The following is a 23,694-nucleotide window of genomic DNA, read 5'->3' on the forward strand; positions in this document are numbered from 1 at the left end:
TGCTATTCACAGTGGAAAGGGAGGACTGTGGGGCCCTAGGAGGGGGAGATGGGCAGAAAGGACCAGTGGTTATGTTGTTTGAAGATCCAGGGAAATGTTCCCACATTCCTGACCCAGAGCCTACAAAACCAGTTGATATTATCAACCCTTCATCATTTTCTAGAGTATAAAGAGCTCAGACTGGGTGGCAGGAGATGTACAAGAGGGGAGACGAGAGGGGGATAATAAGGACAATTCCTTGTGTTCATCAAAGCTTCTGTTCCCTTTGTTTGCCCCATTTTAGGTCCTGCCTTAAATGGTAGGTGCCAAAGGACTGTGGGACCAGAAACCAGCTTTCTGATTATGGGCTGGCACGTCTCCATCTGTTTTTAAACAAATCCCAAATTCAGCAGAAATTATTTTAGGGGCTCAAGGCTGAGGAGCTGAAAATTTTGTGAGTTCCAGCATCAAGGAAACTATGATCCAAAATGTTCTATTTACAGTATTGGGGAATTCTATTCAATTTATAGAATCAGAGCGTTAGAGCTAGATGGAAAGTTAGAACACAGAATGTTAGAATTAGAAGAGGCTTGAAAAATAGAGAATGTAAGAGCTAGAAATAATCTGAGAACAAAGAATATTGGAAGTAAAAGGAATCTTAGATAGAATATATAATATTAGGGGGAGGCTAGGTGGCACAGTGAATAGAACACCAGCCCTAGAGTCAGGAGGACCTGAGTTCAAATCCAGCCTCAGACACTTAACACTTACTAGCTGTGTGATCTTGGGCAAGTCACTCAATTGCCCCTCCAAAAAAGCAAAAAAACCAAACCAAACCAAACCAAAAAAATTATAGAATGTTAGAGCTAAAAGGGTCTTTAGGGATCACCTAATCTAACCCACCTTGTTTTACAAGGAAAAAGCTGGGATTCAGAGTGGGGAAGGTTACAGATAGAGTGAGATAAAGAGCAGGAACTAAAAGCTAGGCTATGTGGTCATGAATTCAGTGCTCTTTCCACCATATACATCTTTACACATCACCTACCCTTTCCAGGTACGGCGTTAGATGTGAAGTGAGGATGAGAGTGACATAGGGATCTCTCTGCCCTCCCTCATGTGCCAGGCTCCCACATGTGCCGCGTTCCCTCTCTGGGTAGGCAGACTACAGACTTCTCAGCACTAAATTCTTCCAGCCATTCTCAAGTTCTAAGATTACTTGTTCCTTGTGTCTCTGCCTCCACCCATTGGCAATTTCCTTCTCTTGTTTGATTCGCTGTAGATAACAAATCACTTGAACTGCATATTGTAGTAACCAAAAGTTTTATTAGGAAAATCATGTTAATATCAGGTGATAGCAAGCAGATAACTCAAGAGACATTCACTACAGATAGCCTAAAATTGAAGCATGTACCATCAACTCAAAAGGTCATTTCTTCCCTCCCTCCCACGACTCTAGTACTCAAATTTGGGTTTCTAAGTGTCCAAGCTCCCCTAGTTGAGCTACTCAAAGAGATCTCAATCTAGAGGAAAAGGGGAGAGGGGTAGGACCTGCCAAAAACACTACTCACAGATGTTGTTTCATGATTGGAGTCCTAGATGGTTTTGTAACCACCTCATTATAAAAAAATTCCATTGATGAACAGCTTTATCTTTTGATGGCATGAGACACAAAATAGAATTTTAGCATAAAAGGACAAATGTTTCACAAGCCCTGAGGTAAATATTGATATCAGAAGGAGTCTACTTGTGCTTTTATTTATTTATTTTTTTAATGCTTTATTAACTTCTGATTTACATCATTCATTTCCGCCAGATTTTGAGTTACAAATTTTCTCCCCGTTTTCCCCCCACCCATCCCCCCAAAACAGCAGTCCCACAGGATATCCCCTCCTCCAATCTGCTCTCTCCCATATTTTCTCCCATACCCGTTTTGACTTTTCCAGTGGATCTCTATGCCTCAGTGTCTGTATATCTTATTTCTTAATTACATGTAAGATGGTATAAATAATAGTATATATATATATACATACACACACACACACATATATATATATATTTGAATATTTGATTTTAAAACTTTCAATTCCAGATTCATTCCCTTCCCCCCCTGCCACCCACCCCCACTGGGAAGACAAGCAGTTCAGTATAGGTTGTACTAATAATGCAAAACAATAACGTAGTAGATATATTGTAAAAGACTGACTATATTTCCCTCCCTCCTATCCCACCTCCCACTTGTTCTGTTCTCTACTTTGATCCTGTCCCTTTTCAAAAGTGGGTGCTTCCAACTACCCTCCCCCCCAGCCTGCCCTCCCTTCCATCATCCCCCCTCTCATCCCCTTCCCCCTCTATTCTCCTGGAGGGCGAGATCCCCTATTTAGTGTGTATTTCACTCCCTCCTCAAGCCAGATTCAATGGGAATAAGGTTGACCCATTCCCTTTTGCCTTCCTATTCTTCCCCTCCATTGTAACCATTTTCCCTTGCCTCTTCTGTATGAGATAGTTTGCCCCAATCTGTTTCTCCCCATCTCCTCTCATTGTATTCCTCTCACCTCTTAATTTCACCTTTTAAGTATCATCCCTTCCTGTTAAATTGGTCCTGTGCCCTCTATCTATGTATACCTGTAAACATATATACACACATTCACATATGTATTCATATGCCCATATACCCTCATATATAGACATATATATATATATTTCTAATCCCTTCAACTACTGAGAAAAGTTTCATAAATTACAATTATTGTTTTTCCATGTAGGAATATTAATAGTTCAATTTTGATAAGTTCCTTATGGTTTCTTTTCCCTGTTTACCTTCTCATGCTTCTCTTGCTTCTTGTACCTGAATGTCAAATTTTCTATTCAACTCTGGTTTTTTCAGCAAGAATGCTTGAAAGTCCTCTATTCCACTGAATGAACATATTTTCCCCTGAAACATGACACTCAGTTTTGCTGGGTAGGTGACTCTTGGTTTTAGTCCCAGCTCCCTTGACCTCTGGAATATCACATTCCAAGCCCTTCGATCTCTCAGTGTAGAAGCTGCCAGATCCTGGGTTATTCTGATTGTGTTTCCACAATATTCAAATTGTTTCTTCCTGGCTGCTTGTAATATTCTCTCCTTAATCTGGGAATTCCAGAACCTGGCTATAATATTCCTAGGAGTTTTCTTTTTGGTATCTTTTTCAGGAGGTGATCGGTGGATTCTTTCAACCTCTGTTTTGCCCTCTGGTACTAAAACATCAGGGCAGTTTTCTTTGAGAACTTCCTGGAGGATGCTTTCTAGGTTCTTACTTTGGTCATGGCTTTCAGGTAGTCCAATAATTTTTAAGTTATCTCTCCTGGATATATTTTCCATGTCAGTGGTTTTTCCCATGAGATATTTCACATTGCCTTCTATTCTTTCATTTGTTTGGATCTGTTTAACAGCGTCTTGATTTCTCATAAAGTCATTAGCTTCCATTTGCTCCAGTCTAATTCTGAAGCAATGATTCTCCTCCGTGAGCTTTTGAGATTCTTTTTCCATCTGGCAAATTCGACTTTTTAAGGCATTCTTCTCCTCATTGCCTTTTTGAGCCTCCTTTGCCATTTGAGTCAGTCTGTTTTTTCAAGTATTATTTTCTTCAGTCAGGCTGTTGACTCTCATTTCATAATTTTCTTGCATTGTTCTCATTTCTCTTCCCAATTTTTCCTCCACTTCTCTTATCTGCTTCTTAAGGTCCTCTATGGCCTGTAACCAGCTTGTATTTTCCTTTGAAGCTTTTGGTGCAGGAGTTCTGACTTCACTGTCTTCCTCCTGTTCCATGCCTTGCTCCTTCTTGTCCCCCAAATAGGAGTGTAATGTTGGAATCTTCTGTCTGCTTTGTTTCCTTTGCCTGCTCATTTTGCCACTCAGTTATTTAACTTTTGGGCTTTTTGCCACAGTAGGACTCTGCCACCAGACAGGGGAGTTTTCATCCCAAATGCTGGGGTTTTCTCAGCTGCTGGAGGTATTAGATGGGTGCCCTCTCTGAGGTCTCCACACACTCTGGCAAGCTGGACACACACCCCAGGACCTCCACCCTAGACTGCAATCCAGATCCAAGCAGGTTAAAGCAAGAGCGATTACCCCTCAGATTGGTGCTTGGTCCCCCTACACTCTGCAGGCCAGGAGCTGAAGCTGCCATGTGGTGCTGGCAGGCTGTGCTGGCGTCTCAGCAGTTTCTCACCCCAGAGATAAAAGCCACGCACTCCCACTTACTGCTCCCAAAGTCCAGACTGCACTGACCTCTCACCTTGTCCTTTGCATCTATGTGTTGATAAATCTGGAAAGGGCCACAGCTGCTGCTGATCTGGAGTTCCTCTGGCAGGGGGCTGGTCAGGCCCACCCTGGGGCTAAAGCTTCGGGTGGGGCTGGGCTCTGCTCCCAGAGCGCTGTGCTGGCCGATTCCTGCCGGCCTGCAGGGCTGTCCTCAGCTGGAGGTTAGCTTCTCTGTGTCATTTTGTGGGTTCTGCAGCTCCAAAGTTTGTTTAGAGTCCCCTTTTTACATGGATTGGGGAGGGTGGAAGCTGGAGCTACAGGAAGGTCGTGCTTCTACCTACTTGTGCTTGTAGGAGAGGGAAGGAGGAGGAAATGAAAATTGCTAGCCTTGGCCTGAACAAATTTTTAGTGATGTAGGTCCTATCCTGAATATTATACATGCATAGTTAATTTACACTGTCCTGCCTCAGTAATGTCCCCTTGGGTGTTGGTGACTTCTCACACACTTTTCATGGCAACTGTTGCCTCTACCTCCCTGGATCCCCCTACTCTTCCTCTTTTTGCTCCCACAAGACCAAAAGGTAAGAGGGAGTAGCTTGGGAGTCAGGGCCATTTCTATACAAGCGAATTCAGTAGCCACCTCCTTTTGTTCAAATGGGCTAGATCTTGGGTCCCATCAGTGTCTCCATTACCTGGAACAGGTGGACTCTCGAATTAGATTGCTCTGGTCTATTCCAGGAATAGGAGAGGTGAGTGTCACACCCTACCCAGCTCAGGGTGGGATACAGAGGAGTCACATGACCACAGTCATTTTTTTCTTCTCACCATGACTTTCTCCATCCTTTTTGCTTTCTGCCTCCACAGGTAGGAAAGTGGGTTGATGTCTCATACCTGGCTCCCTGGGATGTCACTTTTAGAACCTTCTACCAGTGGATACCCTCTTCTCTCCAAAGCCCTCTCTGGGCAAAATGTGTCCTCTGTCTGCCCTGACATAAGTCTTTCCCCTAACCTTCTTGGGTGATATCCTTTCTTTGTGTCTCTGGGGATAGGTAGGTGGTTCAGTGGGTAAGAATGCTAGACTTGGAGTCAGGAAGATCTGAATTCCAATCCCACCTCAGACTAGCTGTATGATCCTGGGAAAGTCACTTAACCTTAGTTTCCTCATCTATAAAATGGGGATAGTAATAGCACCTATTTCACTGGGTTGTTGTGAGGATCAAATGAGATGACACATATAAGATGTCTTGGAAGCACTTAATAAAGTGCTATGTAAATGCTAGCTGCTACACTACTACTTTCTTCAGTAAAAATTTTCAGACCCTGAAAATTCTTGGCGGTGCACCCTAATATTAGTACCACACATCACAAACACACATAAATTAACATATGATGTTGTGGTTGTTTAGTCGTGTCTGACTCTATGTGGCTCCATTTGGGGTTTTCTTGATAAAGATACTGGAGTGACTTGCAATTTCCTTCTCCAGTTCACTTTACAGATGAGGAAGCTGAAGCAAACATGGTTAAGTGACTTGCCCAAGGTCACACAGTTACTACATATTTGGGGCAGTATTTGAACTCAGAAAGATGAGTCTTCCTGACTCCAGGCCCAATATGCTTCCCACTGTGCCACCTAGCTACCTGTTATACTTTGAGCACCTTTAAATTAAAATTTCCCAAGGGGTCCATGATACAAAAAGAGTTTGAAAACCTTCCTCTGGTTTTGCTTATGGTCAATATCCCAGATTCCCAGCCTTACTCTCACGTCTGTGATAGCAGTCTCTTTCAGTCTCTCACGTCACCTTTACCCCATTCTGGGATTATTTCAGCTTCAGACTCATGTGCCCTACAGGACAAGAGGCTTCATCTGCATTCATGGTCTTATTTCCTGGCTGATAGTACACCCTGAACTCAGAGCTGGCTAGTACTTCTGCCCATCTCTGGCAGATAGCACCCAATTTGGCGCTGGTCACCATATACACATTCTTAGAACTTATTAGCAAAAACCTATATCAAAGCCAAGAAAGCCAAAATATGTATGAGATAATGAGTCTCCCTCTCAGTAAGTTCCTAACTAGAAAATGCAATCAGTTTTTGATGCCTCTCTGTTGGAGGAGTCCCAAGCACCAACACTCTCTTAGGTTAGGTTGGATGTTAGGGCGAAATATGTGGGAAAGTGCCTGGTCATCAGGGCAGGATATGGTGAAGGAGGACATCATACCTTGTGTGGTCTTCAGAAATCCATCAAGTCCAAGGAACCCTGCTCCCTTTGGCTGGCACTTCTTATACCCTTAGATGATTAGGAAGATGCATCAGAGAAACCAGGGGACAGCTTTATCTCCTTTTAGGAAAATCTAATTTGTGTTGCAGGAGGAAAGAAGGAGGAGTGATCCTAACCCATGTTGCAGGGAAATGCTGGTAGATGTTCCTATCATACCATTGTTCTTCTGTGATAAGAATGCTCACAAACCTTCCAGACTAACATCAGTGTGTAACACAATTTTGATTTGAAAAGCCAGGACCAGTGCACCTGTGACCTAGTCCCTAAAAACTAATTTTATATTTTTTTTCATAATGACCCCCCAATGGTGACAAAGGGGTGTGATTGCCCCATTTTTGCCCTTCTGTGTTTAGTACTTCTCAACCATACGCCTACAAGTGAGCTCATTGAGAGACTTAGCAATGGTGACAATTTTCTCATAGTAGTCAACAAATCCTAGAACATATCTAAGGTCTTAAAGATTCTAGGCATAGGGGACAGTCTGTGCAAAAGCATGGAAGCAACGTTTTGAGTTCAGGGAGAATAATATGTACTCCACATTGCACATGAAGGTGAGTAACATGTAATAAGTTTGTAATAAAGCAGTCTGGAATTAGATTGTGAAGGACTTTAAGTTTGTTTTTATTAAGGCAATAGGAGGCACCCAGAGTTTTGGAGCAGGGGCTCATCAAGTCGACACATGCTTTAGGAAGAAAATTTTGACAGTTATATGGAGGATGGATTAGAAAGAGGGTGACACTGGCAGCTGGGAGTTCAATGAGGAGGCTATTTCAATAGTCCAGGTGAAAACTGATGAGGTGGTCACATGAATGGAGAGAAAGGGATGGGTACCAAGGGATGTTGTGGAGGTAGAATCAACAAGTGTTGATGGGGGGGGGGGTGAGGGAGAGAGAAGAGTTGAAGATGATTCTTAGATTGTTAAGCTGAGTGATTGGAAGGATGGTTGTGCCCCAGACAGAATTTCAGAAGTTTGGAGAAGGGATGAAAAAAAGAGGTTCTTATCTTTGTATAGTGAGTACCTTGTCTTTGCCCTGGCAAGCTTATTATCCTTTTGAGCAGATACCTCACTTCATCTTCCATCCATCTCCCTCTCCTCAGGAAGGTTTTAAAATTTCTTGCCAAGCTCTTGTCCTCCATAGGGGGTCTAGCAACTAATTTCCAGACATCCTCTTCAACTTTTATCTCTTTGGGGACACTGGAGTGTTCTGCTGTATAAAGTAATTGGCAGGAGTACAGACATTGTTCCAGCCTCCTTTTGGAGCACTCTAGTCAGAATAGCTTTATCATAGTATTCAGTGGATAACCCTGAAACTGACAGTGCTTGATGGAGTTCCACTGCCACTAGGATACACAACTTTCTTTTTTTTTTACTTTGATTTTTATTTCTTTCAATTAAAAAGTATTTATTTTCTCCTACTTCTCTCCCCTCCTAGCCACTGCAAAAAAAGATGAAAAATCCAAGCCTATGTAACAATTATGTATAATCACACAAAATAAATTCCCGCGTTGGCCAAGTCCAAAAATATGTGTCTTATTCACACAGAAGCGGCTAAGTGGTGCAGTGGATAAAGTACTAGAACTGGAGTTAAGAAGAACTGAGTTCAAATTTAGCCTCATACACTTAATAGCTGTGTGAAGCATGGCCAAGACACGTAACTTCTATTTGCCTTAGTTTCCTCATCTGTAAAGTGCGATAATAATACACCTACCTCCTAAAGTTGTGAGGATCAAATGAGATGATATTTGTAAAGCACTGAGAACAATTCTTGAAACTTAGTATACAGTAACAAAAATATTGTTTTTTGTTCGTTTGGTTGGTTTTTGCTTTTTTGGAGGGGGAAGGTAGGGCAATTGGGGTTAAGTGATTTGCCCAAGGTCACATGGCTAGTTTTTTGTGTTAAGTGTCTGAGGCTGCGTTTGAACTCAGGTCCTCCTGACTCCGGGGCCGGTGCTTTACTCATTGCTCCACCTAGCCACCCTATATGCCATACTTTTGAGACAGTATACATATTGGTTCTTAATATACCACAATAGTAAAGGTATAGTGAAAGGATAGCTAGTTTATTCAGGAAGGGTCCCAATTGGAAACAATAATTTATATTTTTGGCTTTTTCTTTTTTTTTCTTTTTGGAGGGTAGTTGGGGTTAAGTGACTTGCCCAAAGTCACATAGCTAGTAAGTGTGTCAAGTGCCTGAGACCAAATTTGAACTCAGGGGGCTGGTGCTCTATTCACTGCACCACCTAGCCACTCCAAAATAATAATTTAAAAGACCCAAACTTTGAGCTTTTAGTTATACCCTGGAGGAATGACCCAAAAAATGTTGGGGGGATACTAATCCAACATTCATCCAAACATACAGACTTACAAATAAAAAAACCATGCAATTAAAAAAGGGAGGAAATCCCCCAATTACCTGAACATAAAATAGAGTTTTCCCCACCCAATGTGACAGGCTCCCACTTCTGACATCTCTGTTTGTGTGGGACAGACTATAGTCTTTCCATTATTACTTTCTTTCTACTCTTCCCAAGATCAGGGCTTATTTCTCACTTGTGGTATTTTCCCTATCTGTTGACAAGTCTTTTCTCCTGGGTTGATCCAGATGTTGTTAACCAAAACCATCTAACTAGAAACAGCAGGTGACTTTAAAAGGTTTTTGTTGCAGGTAACCTAAAATTCTAACATGTATCATGAATAATGATCACAAGGATAACTAACATTTATATGGTGCTTTGAGGTCTGTGAAGTGCTTTACATCTATTATCACACTTTATTTATTTATTTATTTTATTTTTGCAGGGAGGAAGGCAGGGCAATTGGGGTTAAGTGACTTGCCCAAGGTCACACAGCTAGTAAGTGTTAAGTGTCTGAGGTTGGATCTGAACTCAGGTCCTCCTGATTCCAGAGCTGGTGCTCTATTCACTGGGCCACCTAGTCACTCCTATTATCTCATTTTAATCTCACAACTCTGAGAGGTAATTGCTATTATCATGCTTATTTTATAGATGAGAAAACTGAGGTTGATAGTTTTAAGTGACTCAATGTCTTCTTCACTCCAATTCCAGTGCTCTGCTAAGACTTACAAAGTTAGGGTTTTTTCCTTTCCTTTTCCTCCTTCCCCACTCTATCACTTGAACAACTGGGAATCTGAGAATCCAGGGTTTTCTAGTCAAGTCTCTCTGTCAGAATAGCTTTAAATCTAGGAGGGAAAGATTGGGGGTGGGAGTAGAAATCATGGTAAGTATTGCCCACAAGCACTGAAGGTGGCACCCCCTCAGCTTCCTTTTATGTGTTGTTTTCCTCAGCATCATATAGCTTGTGAAGCACAGACTTCCCTTTGTGCTACACTCATCTGACCAGAGCAGAGGGTGAAAAGTAAAGACTTGTGGAATGGAGGAGCTGGCATGGGTCTTTGTAATCAAATAGTCCAACTCGCTCCTTTTACAGGTGAGCAAACCGAGGCCCAGAGACTTGTCTAAAACTACACATTGGCAGAGGAGGGACTAAGGTCTCCTGGGTTCCAACTAACTTAGGTGGTATAATGCTACCTGGGTAACCTGGGCAGGCTGGCTCACTTTAACTCAGGGTGCTCAGGTGCTATTGCTGCTTAAGTTTAAGTTAGTGGTTTTTTAAATTAGGGAAACAGCATAGTAATATACATAGTGAATATTATATATAAATTATATATAGATACACTATACACTATAATTTTCTGAAATACTGCCACCTAGTGGTATGTTTTTGCTATGATGTGTCCATTTCCTGAGCACTTTGTATGTGAGGTATTTTTAGAGTTAATAGTTCCATTTTTCCCTTAGCAGGTATGTAAATAAATTTGGGGTGAGTTTCCATTTTGAAATAAGGTTTATTACTTTCAGTAATAATTACCTCTTTTTTTAAGAGGAAAGTTACATTAGAATAGATTCTGTTAGGGGGTGACTTCTTTTTAATATGAGACATAAGGACAATTTTCTCCTGCCTCACCTAGGCTTTCATGACACTGCCTGGATCCAATACATTTGTATTTCTCAGGCTACTTTGTAGATTTATCATCCCTGTGGGTGTGCCTCAGGGTTCTTTCCTGGGTGACTTTCTTTTTCTCTCTCCTTTTTCTCAGTGATCTCCTTAGCTTATATGAATTTATCTTTCTATGTTAACTCTTACATCTCCATAGCCAGTTTATACCTCTCCCTGAGATCCACTTCTGGCTCTCTAACTACTTGTCGGATGTTTCCATCTGGATGTTCCATAGTCATCAAATCCAAAGCAGAACTTATTCTATTGTCACCTAAATCCAGTCACTCTCACTTTCCTGTTTCTGTCAAGGACACTACCATTCTTCCAATTACCCAGGTGTGAAATCTTCAGCTTTCTACTCTCACTCACCCCTCCATATCCAATCAGTTTTGAAGTCTCTTGATTCCATCTCCTTAGCATTTCTCGGATATCTTCCTTCCTTCCTTCCTTCCTTCCTTCCTTCCTTCCTTCCTTCCTTCCTTCCTTCCTTCCTTCCTTCCTTCCTTCCTTCCTCCCTCCCTCCCTCCCTCCCTCCCTCCCTCCCTCCCTTCCTTCCTTCCTTCCTTCCTTCCTTCCTTCCTGCCTTCCTGCTTTCCTGCTTTCCTGCCTTCCTTCCTGCCTTCCTGCCTTCCTTCCTTTTGTAGGCCACAACCCTAGTCCAGGTTCTTTTTGCTGCTTACCTGGATTATTAATAGCTTCCTAATTGGTCTCCCTAGTTCTCCCCCTCTCTACTTCATTCTCCATACAGCTGTCAAACTGATATTCTTTTTTGGCTTTTTTTTGGAGGCCTATTGGGGTTAAGTGACTTGCCCAAGGTCACATAGCTAGTTTTTGTGTTAAGTGTCTGAGGCCAGATTTGAACTCAGGTCTTCCTGACTCCAGGGCCAGTGCTCTATTCACTGCACCACCTAGCTACCCCCAAACTGATATTCTTAAAACACAGTTTTGATCATGTCATTTTCCTACTCAAGAATTTCGGTGGTTTCTTATTGCCTATGGGATAAAATGCAAACTTTTTATTTGTCATATAAAGCCCATCACATTCTGGCTTCAGTTGATTTTCCCAGGCAGATTACATATTACTCTGCTTTACAGTCTGCATCAGGCAAGCTGGCTTACTTCCTTTTCTCTGTCTCTTGATTCCTTTTCTTTTCATGCCTAGAAAGCTCTTTCTCCTCATCTCTATCTCTTGGGACCTTTGGCTACCTTTCAAGGCTTGATTTCAGAGCTACCTCATTGAAGAGGCCCTTTCTGATTCCCACAGATGCTAGTAGACAAGATGGAGGATCAAAAGTCCATAGATTTTGAATGGGAAAGGACCTGAGAGACCACCTAGTACTGCACCTTCATTTTACTGAGGTTCAAAGATTTAAAGAAACTTGCCCAAGTCAAGATTCTAGCTCAGGTGCTGTGACTCCAAATCCAGTGTTCTTTGCACAGCACTACACAATTCCTACTCTGCTGAAGCCTCAGTTTCCTTGTTTTTTCTTTCTTTTTATTAATTAATCTATTTTTAGTTTTCAACATTCACTTCCACAAGATTTTGAGTTCTAAATTTTCTTCCTATCTCTCCCTTACCCCCACCCCAAAACAGTGTGCATTCTGATTACCCCATCCTCCAATCTGCTCTCCCTTCTATTACCCCCTTCTCTTATCCCCTTCCCTTCTATTTTTTCCTGTAGGGCAAGATGGATTTCTATACCCCATTGCCTGTATATCTTATTTCCAAGTTGCATGTAAAAACAATTTTTAACATTCATTTTTAAAACTTTTGAGTTCCAAATTCTCTCCCTTCCTCCCTCCCCACCCCCTTCATTGAGAAGGCAAGAAATTTGATATAGGTTATACATGTGTAGTCATGCAAAACACTTTCTTAACAGTCATGTTGTAAAAGACTAAGTATATTTCCCTCCATTCTATCCTGCCCCCCCCCCACCTGTTTCCTTGTTCTTTAAGTGAGGGACTTAGACTGGGTGATCTTCAAGGCACCTTTCAGCCTGAAAACTGTGTGTCTGTATGTGAACTTAAATTTGTTTCAGAATCTTTGACTCTCAGAGTGACAGCATGGTGTAGTGGAAAGAACATTGTACCTGTGACCTGTAAATCTGTGTTTGCCTCCTGCCTCCACCACTAAATAGCTATGTTACCTTGGACAAATCACTTCACTGCTTTCTGTGCCTCAGCCTTTTCCTTTCAAATGACTTGCATTACTTTTCTGTTAAAACTGTTCTGGGGAAAATAGTTTATAAACCTTAAATGCTATAGAACTGTGACCATTGTTCTTATCTGGAAGTTATGTTAGAGGCCATCTTGTTCTTTCTCCTAATTTAACTAAGTATGGAAATGGAGAAACAGGCCCCAAGGGAGGAAGGGATTTATTTAAGGTCACAGAGTATGTACAACCAAGACTAAGAACCCAGATCTTGTGACTTCCAGTCTAGACCTCCTTCTGAGAGTCTCTCTGTCAGAATAGCTCTAAGTCTAGGAGGGAAAGATTGGGGGGGGGGGTCAAGTGATGATGCCATTTACTTGGCTAATAGCTGCAGCCCACTGAGCAATAAAGCCGCTCCCATGGAAATCTGAGAGTTGCCCTAATTTTGGAAGCTCAACAAATGAATAAATGCCGAGGTGCCCAGGCTGCAGACAGCCTGAGAAATAGCAACACCTCAAATGTATGAGCCTTTATATTGATTAATGGTCACCGAGTTCAACATTACATGGATAATCAGAATATGTATATATGTCCCTTGTGAATTTTTACCTGGGAAATAAAATCAAAAGTTGGATTTTGGTGTGAGCAGTAAAATATTTGGACTGGGAGTCTAAAGTTATGAGTTTTAATCCCTCTTCTCTCACTAATGCCTGTGTGACCTTTGGCAAGTCACTTGGCTGTAGTTTCTATATCTGTAAAATGAGGAAGTTGGAGTCAATTAGCTCTAACATACTTTTAACCAATAATAATGATGATAATGATAATTCACATTTCTATAACACTTTAGGTTATAGAAAGCAGTCTCCATCCAGCTCTAGCATTCTGGTTTAGTGCAGTGGGAATGAACGCTGGACCTAGACTCAGGAAACCCAAATTGGGGTTCTGACTGTCACTTGCCAGTCACATGACTTTAGGCAAATCACTTCCCTTCTCTGAGTCTCTATTTTCTTATCTGTAAAATGGGAGTAAGAATAGAACTTTGTGAAGCTACCTGCCTCACAGAGTTGTGAGGAAAGTGGTTTGTAAAACACTATATGATATAGTGATGATGATGATGGTGATTTGTTTATAATTCTCATCTTGTAGAAGAGGAAAATAGCAAATGACATCACAAAGAGTTGGACCTGACTGAACAACAACAAACATCTAATACAAGTATATAGCATATTATAGTCATACTATGTTTATAGTTTTATTTTTTTTAAAGCAATTGGGGTTAAGTAACTTGCTCAAGGTTACACGGCCAGTTATTATTTCTGGGTGTGGTGCTGAGTATCTGAGCCCAGATTTGATCCAGGTCATCCCGACACTGGAGCCGGTGCTCTTACTTGCTGAGCCACCTGGCCGCCCCAATGTTTATAGTTTTAGCAATATCTATGATCCATAGTTGAAAACTCTCAGAAAATAGCACTGAATGAATAACCAGGAAAACTGACTCAGAATCTCCCTTGACCATTCACTCAAAGTGCAACCTGGGGTACTTCTTCCTCCTATGGGTCTGAGGTTCCCTATCTGTAGAATGTATTGAAAAGGAGAAGGGAGATCACTACTGGCCTAATCAATCTCTAAAATTCCTTCCAACTCTGATGTTCAGAATGAGTCTTGTGAGCTAGAGCTTGGCTAATGAAAACTATGCCATTAGGAAGACTGAAGAAAATGGTGATGAGATGGGGAAGAGAAGCCTCAAAGGAAACATGAAACATTCTAATTTGTTCCCATCAATTCCAAATCACTATACTACACTGCCTTAAGTGGGTTCCCTGTTATTAAAGGCCTTAAAATAGTAATAATAATAATAGTTAACATTTATATAGTGCTTTATATCGTACTTTAAGGTTTGTAATTTATAAATATTATCTCATTTGATCCTCATGACAACCCTGAAAGTAAATGCTAATATTATTCCTACTTTACAGATGAGAAAACTGAGGCAAATAGGGTTAAATGACTTGCCCAGGGTCATACAGCTAGTTAAGTGTCTGAGTCCAAATATGAACTCATGAAGATGAGTCTTCCTGAATCCAAGTCTCTAGTATAGTACTCTATCCACTGCACTCCCTAGATGCTCTATTGACTTGCTCAGGGTCACACAGCTAGTAAGTGTCTAAAGTTGGATTTGAATTCAGGTCTTCCTGACTCCAGGCAGTTATGTGGCACAGTACTAAGGGCAATGGACCTGAAGTCAGGAGGACTTGAATGTGTCCTATCAGTTTCCCTATTTTCCCACATCCCCTCCAACATTTGTCATTTTTCTTTTTTGTCATACAATCTGACAGGCGTGAGGTGGTACCTCAGAGTTGTTTTAATGTACATTTCTCCAATCAACAGTGATTTAGTGAATTTTTTCACATGACTAGAGATAACTTTGATTCTTCATCTGAAAACTGCTTTTTCATATCCTTTGACCAATTATTTTTTTTTTTTATCAACTGGGGAATGATTTATATTCTTTTTTCTCTATTTTTTATTTTTTAGTTTACATCATTCATTTCCACAAGATTTTGAGTTATAAATTTCTTCCCCATCTTTCCCCTACCCACCACCCCAAAACAGGTATCCTACTGAATATCCCCTCCCCCAATCTGCTCTCTCCTATGTTCTCCCCCACACCCCCCTCTGACTTTCCAGTAGGGCAAGATGGATCTCTATGCCCCAGTGCCTGTATATCTTATTTCCCAGTTACATGTAAAATAATAATAATATATACATATATTTAAACATTTGATTTTAAAACTTTGAATTCCAGATTCTTTCCCTTCCTCCCTCGTCACCCACCCTTACTGGGGAGATAAGCAAATTAATATAGGTTGTACATGTGTAGCATTGCAAAACATTTCCATAGTGGATATATTGTGAAAGACTGACTGTATTTCCCTCTGTCCTATCCTGACCCCCACTTGTTCTATTCTCTACTTTGACCCTGTCCCTTTTCAAAAGTGGGTGCTTCTAACTTCCCTCCCCCCATCCTGCCCTCCCTTCCATCATACCCCTCTCTCATCCCCTTCCCCCCTACTCTCCTGTAGGGTGAGATACCTTATTTAGTGTGTATGTCATTCTCTCCCTAAGCCAAATTCAATGAGAATTAGATTGACTCATTCCCTTTTGCCTTCCTGTTCTTCCCCTCCATTGTAACAGTTTTCCCTTGCCTCTTCTCTATGAGATAATTTACCCCACTCTGTCTCTCCCCATCTCCTCTCATTATATTCCTCTCTCACCTCTCAATTTCACCTTTTAAGTATCATCCCTTCCTATTGGTCCTGTATCCTCTGTCTATGTATTACACACTCACATATGTATTCATACGCCCATATACCCTCCTATATAGACATATATATGCATGTATATATATATTTCTATTCCCTTCAACTATTCTCATACTGAGAAAAGTTTCATAAGTTACAGTTATCGTTATTCCATGTAAGAATGTAAATAGTTCAACTTTGATAAGTTCTTTATGATTTCTTTTCCCTGTTTACCTTCTCATGCTTCTCTTGCTTCTTGTATCTGAATGTCAAATTTTCTATTCAACTCTGATTTTTTCATCAAGAATGCTTGGAAGTCCTTTATTCCATTGAATTACCATATTTTCCCCTGAAACATGATACTCAGTTTTGCTGGGTAGGTGATTCTTGGTTTTAATCCCAGCTCCTTTGACCTCCAGAATATCATATTCCAAGCCTTTCAATCCCTCAGTGTAGAAGCTGCCAGATCCCATGTTATCCTGATTGTGTTTCCACAATATTCAAATTATTTCTTCTTGGCTGCTTGTAATATTTTCTCCTTGATCTAGGAGCTCTGGAACCTGGCTATAATATTCCTAGGAGTTTTCTTTTTGGGATCTTTTTCAGGAGGTGATCGGTGGATTCTTTCAACCTCTATTTTGCCTTCTGGTTCTAAAACATCAGGGCAATTTTCCTTGAGAATTTCTTGAAGGATGATTTCGAGGTTCTTTTTTTGATCATGGCTTTCAGGTAGTCCAACAATTTTAAAATTATCTCTCCTGGATCTATTTTCCAGGTCAGTGGTTTTTCCTATGAGATATTTCACATTGCCTTCTATTTTTTCATTTGTTTGGTTCTTTTTAATAGTATCTTGATTTCTCATGAAGTCATTAGCTTCCATTTGCTTCAATCTAATTCTGAAGGAATGATTCTCTTCAGTGAGCTTTTGAGATTCTTTTTCTATTTGGCAAATTCAGCTTTTTAAGGCATTCTTCTCCTCATTGACTTTTTGAGCCTCTTTTGCCATTTGAGTTAGTCTATTTTTTAAGGTGTTATTTTCTTCAGTCAGGTTGTTGACTCTCATTTCATAATTTTCTTGCATCATTCTCATTTCTCTTCCCAATTTTCCCTCTCATTATCTTATTTGACTTTCAAAATCCTTCTTAAGGTCCTTTATGGCCTGTAACCAGTTCATATTTTTCTTGGAAGTTTTTGGTGCAGGAGTTCTGACTTTACTGTCTTCTTCCTGTTCCATGCTTTGATCCTTGTTCTCCCAAAATAGGAGTCTAATGTCGGATTGCTGAGCTTGCTTTACTTCCTTTGCTTGCTCATGTTGCCACTCAATTACTTGACTTTTGAGCTTTCTGCCACAGTAGAACTCTGCTGTCAGAGAGGTGAGCTTTGTCCCAATCACTAGGGTTTTCTCAGCTGCCAAAGGTATTAGTTGGGTGCCCTCTCTGAAGCCTCTACAGGCTCTGGCAAACTGGTCATGTACCGCAGAACCTCCATCCTCTCACTTTGTCCTTAGCATCTATGGGTTGATAATTCTGGAAACCATCACAGCTGCTGGTGATCTGAAGTCTCTCCAGCCAGTGGCTGGTTGTGGCTGCCCTGTGGCTAAAACCTTTGGCTCACACAGGGCTGGGTTCAGCTTCCAGAGAGCTGGACTGGCCTCTTCCTGCCAGCCTGCTGGTCTGTCTTCAGCAGGAATTTAGTTTCTTTCTGTCATTTTGTGGGTTCTGTAGCTCCAAAGTTTGTTTAGAGTCATTTTTTGCATGAATTGGAGGAGGTGGAAGTGGGAGCCACGTGGAAGTCCTGTTTCTACCAATGATTTATATTCTTTTTTTTTTTAAGCAATTGGGGTTAAGTAACTTGCTCAAGGTTACATGGACAGTTATTTCTGGGTGTGGTGCTGAGTGTCTGAGCCCGGGATTCGATCTCCAGGTCATCCCAACACTGGAGCCGGTGCTCTTACTTGCTGAGCCACGTGGCCGCCCCTTGAGGCATTATTTCTAACATCATTTGAAGGGGAATTTTGGAGAGCTCAAGTGAATCACTGACTTTACTCCCATTCTATTTGTTTAGGTATCTGTGGACTATATTACCTCTGAGGTCCTTTCCAACTGAGATTTTGTGTTTCATAGGTGATAATAATGATAATCAATGCTTTATATTTATATGTATTCTATTTTATAACATTCAAACTTCTCTTCTATTATCTCATTTGATCATTTCAACATTTCTGTGAGGTATGCATCATTATGCCTGTTTTATAGATGGGAAAACAGTGACATAGAGTTTAAATGACTTACCTGATGGTAAGTGGTGGAGGGATGACTTGGAGCTCAGTGTTTTTTCCATCACAACATAATCCTCTCTGGGGTTTAATTTGGCTCAGATGTCAGAAAAAGTTCGGGAAAGGTCTGAGAAAGTCACACCATGAAACTCTGTTTGTTCTTTTTCTTACAGCTGTGACCTGTGCAGTGTCAGAGTGGAGTGGTTGGAGCCGATGTGTTGAGCCCTGCACTGTCACTTTTCGAGTTCGGAGGAGACAAGTCTTAAGAGAGCCAAGGAACAGTGGTGGCCCCTGCCCTGCACTGGAGGAGAGGGCTGGTTGTGTGGAATACTGGAACCATCAGGGGGTGGAGTGCCAACAGGCTCTGAGTGAGTTCCAGGAATGGGTCAAAGAGGCAAGGGAGAAAGTCAAGTCTTTTCACAAAGAGCAGGTTGGGGAAACTTTCAAAAAGCCCCAAGTACTAGAGGAGATAGTATGTTATAGTGGCTACCAACCTCCCTGGGCTTCCTTTAAATCCCAACTAAAATGCCACCTTCTATAGGAAGCCTTCCCTAGCTCCTCCTAATTCCAGTGCTTTCTCTCTTTTAATTATTTCCTATTTATCCTCTATAGAGCTTTCCTTCTATATATTTGTTTGCTTGTTGTCTCCCTCATTAGATTGTAAGCTCATTGAGGACAGGGACTGTCCTTTGTTTCTCTTTGTATCCCAGCCCTCAGCACAGTGCCTGGCATATAGTAGGCACTTAATAAATACTTATTTATTAATTGATTGCTAGTGAATAGAGTGATGGACTTATAGTCAGGGAGACCTGGGTTCAAATCCTCCCTTAGACATGAAATACCTGTGTGACCCTGTTCAAGACACTTACCTTTTCACCCTGTTTTCTCAATTGAAAAATAGAAGTAGTAATATAACTTATCTCACAGGATAATGAATAAGAATAGTTTGCATTTATACAGTACTTTATGTATCTCATTTCTTGATCCTCACAAGTCTGTGAAGTAGGTGCTATTATCATCCACACATTAAATGGGAGGAAACTGAGTTTGAGAAGAGGTTAAATGACTTGCCCAGGATCGCATTGTGAGCAAGTGTCTGAATCAGGATTTGAACTCAGATCTTCTTGACTTTCAGTCTAGCTCTTGATACGTTTCACCATCTGCCTTCTTGCTCTAATGAGGATCAAGTGAAATAATAGAGGCAAAGCATTTTGCACGTTTTAAAGCACCCTATAAATATAAGTCATTGTTATTAACATTACTATTAACCCTGAGGGCCCATGGGATTTTAGACTTGGAAAGATCACTAGAATATAGAGTAATAGAGCAAAAACAGACCTCATAATATGGAGCATAGAATTATAGTGCTGTAAGGGTTCTTAGGAAAGACTGATCCATTTGATGGATATGGAAACTGAGGCCAAAGATGGGTAAATGGCTTGTCCTGGGTCACACATCTAGTAAATGGCAGAGCTGGGGTTCAAACCTGTGTTCTCTGACTCTAAGTCGAGAGGTCTTTCTATTATAACATGGATCTGGAGGGTAAAGGTTGACTGATGAATCTCTAGAGTCTCAGTTCCAATACCGTCTCACCCAGTCCAATCAAATTTTGAAGCTCTTAAAAAAAAAGAAGTCTTTACCAAGAGCCAAGAAGACCTGGTTTCATTGTTATATCTGTCACATACTGGCTGTGTGACCCTGGGTAAGCATTTCATCTTTTAGGGGGTCTAAGTAATTCTTTAAGACCCTGCATTCCAAAGAAGGTACTGCCTTGCATTGTAGAAGGAACATCCTCATCTGGGAATGCTCTATAGTCTTTACTGATGAAATCCTGTGCCTATCCAAAAGGTTTTCAGGGTTCACCTGTTTGGGCTAGAACTGTTTCATTCTGTCTTATTTTGGGGTTTGAATTCTGGTGCACTTGTTACTACCCCAGACAGTCTTCTCTTTTCCAGGCCTTAATTCCTTCCTCTATAAGAAGAGGATCATTAAATTAGAGCCCTGGTATCAAACTCAAATAGAAACATAAACAGCTAAATTGTACTAAAGGATCCCTTCCAGCAGCATATTGACTTAGAAAAACCACAGATGAACATTATCTATGTTGTATTGCATTTTTATTCTTTAGTTAAATATTTCCCAATGACATTTTAAATCTTGTTCCCTCAAGAGGGTTGCTGGCTGCCTAGGCTGTGTGTTTGACACTTCTGACCTGGATATTGTCCAGGAAACATTCTAGCTTCAAATGCTATGACCCTGTCCCCTTTTCAGTCCTACTTCCCCCACCCCTACAGCCTAATTCCAGGAATCGGAATAGAATTCTTATTCTGGGAGTTTCAAATCCTGTCCTGACAACTGGGACTAAAATGGGATACTGAATCATGGGGCAATGGCAAAGCATAAAAAATACGTATGGATGATCTGCTCCCTTTTATAGAGCCTATATTCCAACCGAACTGGATGGCTTGCTGTTCCCTGATCAGTCCTGCCCTCTTCCATCTTTGTGCTGCATTGATACACACTCTGGTCACTAGAATGGATTTCCTCCCTTCCCCAAATCTTAGGGTTGGAAGCAAGTGTTTACGGTAAATGCTTAACAACCTACTCTCTGAAAACAATGCTGCTTTATTACAATATTGCTTTACAATACTCAGGACACATTTTTAGTTTAATTGGCTTTACTAACATTTTCGATATCACTTCCTTAAGCTGAGATAATCAGCAAAACAGTAAATCAAGCCTTGATTTGTAGAATGATTTCTGATTTCTGATGTGTAAATGCTCATGCTGAAAATTTAACAATCATCTCTCAGAAGCCTGTTTGAGCTTGCTTTAACACACCTCTGTTTGGAAAGGAACTCAGAAGTAAACTTTAGTCCAACTCTTACCTGAACAGAATTTTTCTCCACAACATCCTGGGCAAGTGGTCATCCAAGCTTCCCTTCACACTGTCTTCATCTGTTGACATCCTTTATACTTGAGAGAGCCAAATATAGGTCTGTAACCCTAAAATGAGATCACTTTGAATGGAAGAAAAAAATTACATATAAATTGAAAAATGACACCAATTGTAGGCTGCATTTAGGTTTTATACAAGGCAGATTGGGGACAAAAGTGTGACCTAAATTCAGACTTCTCTGGTGATTGTGACTCACTTTTGTTATTAAGTAGTAGAAAGAAGCAGGGGAGACCATAGCTACAAATGTCTATGAAACACCTACTGGATGCTGGGAGAAGCAGAGAGTTTAAATATGGCAGTTGTTGCCCTTCTGGCATTCACAGTGTTGTGTGGTAGAAGAAGCACTGGGTTTGTGTGACCCTTGGGCAAATCACTTAACTTCTGGGACTTGATGATCTTTTAAGTTCCCTTCCAATTCTAACAATCTATGTTCTTAGGTCTAGTTCCATTCTAACCCGTCTATAAAGTGTGGAGTTGTGTGACCAGATGGTCTAAGGTCCCTTCTAGCACTAAATATTTTTTCTTTCTTAATTTAATTGAATTTATTTTTCTTTGTTACATTTTAAATTCCAAACTGTCTACCTCCCTCTCTCCCCACCCCGAACTTGAGAAAGTCACCATTCAATGCAGATTTATAAATATATGTAAAACCATCCCTATGCATACTTCTATTTATCAGTTCTTTCTCTGGAGGTGGATAGCATCTTCCTTCGTAGGTCCTTTGTAGTTGATTTGAGTATTTGCAGCATTCGTAATAACTTGGTCGTCACAGTTCTTTGAACGATATTGCTGTTACTATATACGACATTCTCATGTTTCAGCTTATTTCACCCTTCATTATTTCATGCAAGTCTTTCTTTCCTTTTTCTTTTAAAATCAGACTGCTCATCATTTCTTCCAGCAGAGTAATATTCCATTACAATCACATACCACGACTTGTTTAGCCATTCCCCAATTGATGGGCATCCATCCAGTTTCCATTTAGTATTAAATCTTTGGGATACAATGAGCTAACCAGAAAAACCAAACTCTGCTGCAGAGAAATTGTGGGCAGGCCCTGGAATTGCCAAATTGCCTTTCTTATAGATACTCCTTCCTCTGATGGCCACCTTGGGTCTTTTACCTAGTGCAGCCCCTGTGAGGTACTGCAGCCATTTTAAGCTTTTGGAAGAATTCATCAGCCTCTTGTGAATTGGCTCTCAGTTCTTCTCCCTCCTCCTTCTCTTTCTTCTGCAATTGTCCTGATCAAAAACCTGCTTGTGGGCGGGAGGAATGGTGAGCCTAGGCTTTCAGTGCAACTGAAGGGCTATTTTTTCTAATAGACTGAATGCCAAATTGCACCAGCCTTAACTCTCCTGCAGATGACTCTCTGATGTGTCTCCAGGAGCCCTGGCTGGGGGTAGTTACTTACTTAGTCCTGTTCTCTCTCTCTGGCTCTCACAGTCCCAGCTCTCATAACCACTGGGGCCTTCCGGAATGGGAGGAAAAAGAGGGCCGTGGCCCATGAGAGAAAGTCAGCTGGGTAAGTAGGATGAGAACTGGGACCTAGAAAATCTCTCCTGGGGCTAAACTTGGGGCATGTGACTTCCTTTTTGTGTTTAAGTTTCCCATTTGTGAAATGGGGAATGGTAATCCCTGCCTTGTCTGTTACATGGGGTTACTGCGAGGATCAAATGAAGTAATATGTGGAAAGTGCATTTAAAACCTAAAATCCCTGTGTAAATGTAAGTTACTTTTAAAAATCCACCATTTTGGGGTGGCTGGGTGGCGCAGTGAATAGAACACCGGCCCTGAAGTCAGGAGAACCTGAGTTCAAATCCAGCTTCAGACACTTAACACTTACTAGCTGTATAACCTTGGGCAAGTCACTTAACCCCAATTGCCCTGCCTTCCTCATTCCAAAAAAAAAAAAGCAAAAACAAAACAAAAAAATCCATCATTTTACTGGTCTGGGCACTTCCTCTACCAGCCCAGATCTCAACCGCTTTGCCTCAGAGTAAACAAGTCTACACAGGTTACTATGGACAAAAAAAAAAATCACCCCTTGGTGGCCAATCTTCAGGTAGTAAGTCTTTCTGTAATTAACGAGGCTGGGCCTTGAGGGACAGGCAAACACGTCCCACACTAGGCTCATGCTTTCCATCTTGGGAGGTCTTGCCGGAACTCATACTCCACTAGTAAAAGTTTCAACAGCCGGGGTCATGAACACCCCATGAAGATGAACCATTGGAGGAGGTCTGTGATGGAGGATAAATGTCGGCAAAAGAACAGCAAGAAAAACAAAGCCCAACTTTCACCTTGTTCTCTTTCTTTCTTTCTTTCTTTTTCTTTCTTTCTTTCTTTCTTTCTTTCTTTCTTTCTTTCTTTCTTTCTTTCTTTCTTTCTTTCTTTCTTTCTTTCTTTCTTTCTTTCTTTCTTTCTTTCTTTCTCTCTTTCTTTCTCTCTCTCTTTCTTTCTCTCTTTCTCTCTCTCTCTCTCTCTCTCTCTCTCT

General features: G+C 41.0%; 2 protein-coding genes across 2 annotated transcripts in view; one reads left to right on the forward strand and one right to left on the reverse strand.

Moving 5' to 3' along the window:
- The window catches only part of ZNFX1 (zinc finger NFX1-type containing 1), a 474,364-nt gene that overhangs the window by 69,729 nt on the left and 380,941 nt on the right, over positions 1 to 23,694 (reverse strand). The gene's annotated exons all lie outside the window — the stretch shown is intronic.
- The window catches only part of LOC138149583 (somatomedin-B and thrombospondin type-1 domain-containing protein-like), a 33,976-nt gene that overhangs the window by 3,757 nt on the left and 6,525 nt on the right, over positions 1 to 23,694 (forward strand). The window contains exons 3-4 of the mRNA XM_069072758.1: positions 18,418 to 18,612; positions 22,647 to 22,725. Coding sequence (XP_068928859.1) covers positions 18,418 to 18,612; positions 22,647 to 22,725 — 274 coding nt within the window. The remainder of the gene's footprint in view (positions 1 to 18,417; positions 18,613 to 22,646; positions 22,726 to 23,694) is intronic.

This window comes from Petaurus breviceps, unplaced genomic scaffold (assembly GCF_028583685.1).
Source record: "Petaurus breviceps papuanus isolate PSGF00001 unplaced genomic scaffold, PetGlider_PUasm1.0 90847, whole genome shotgun sequence".
NCBI lineage: Eukaryota > Metazoa > Chordata > Mammalia > Diprotodontia > Petauridae > Petaurus > Petaurus breviceps.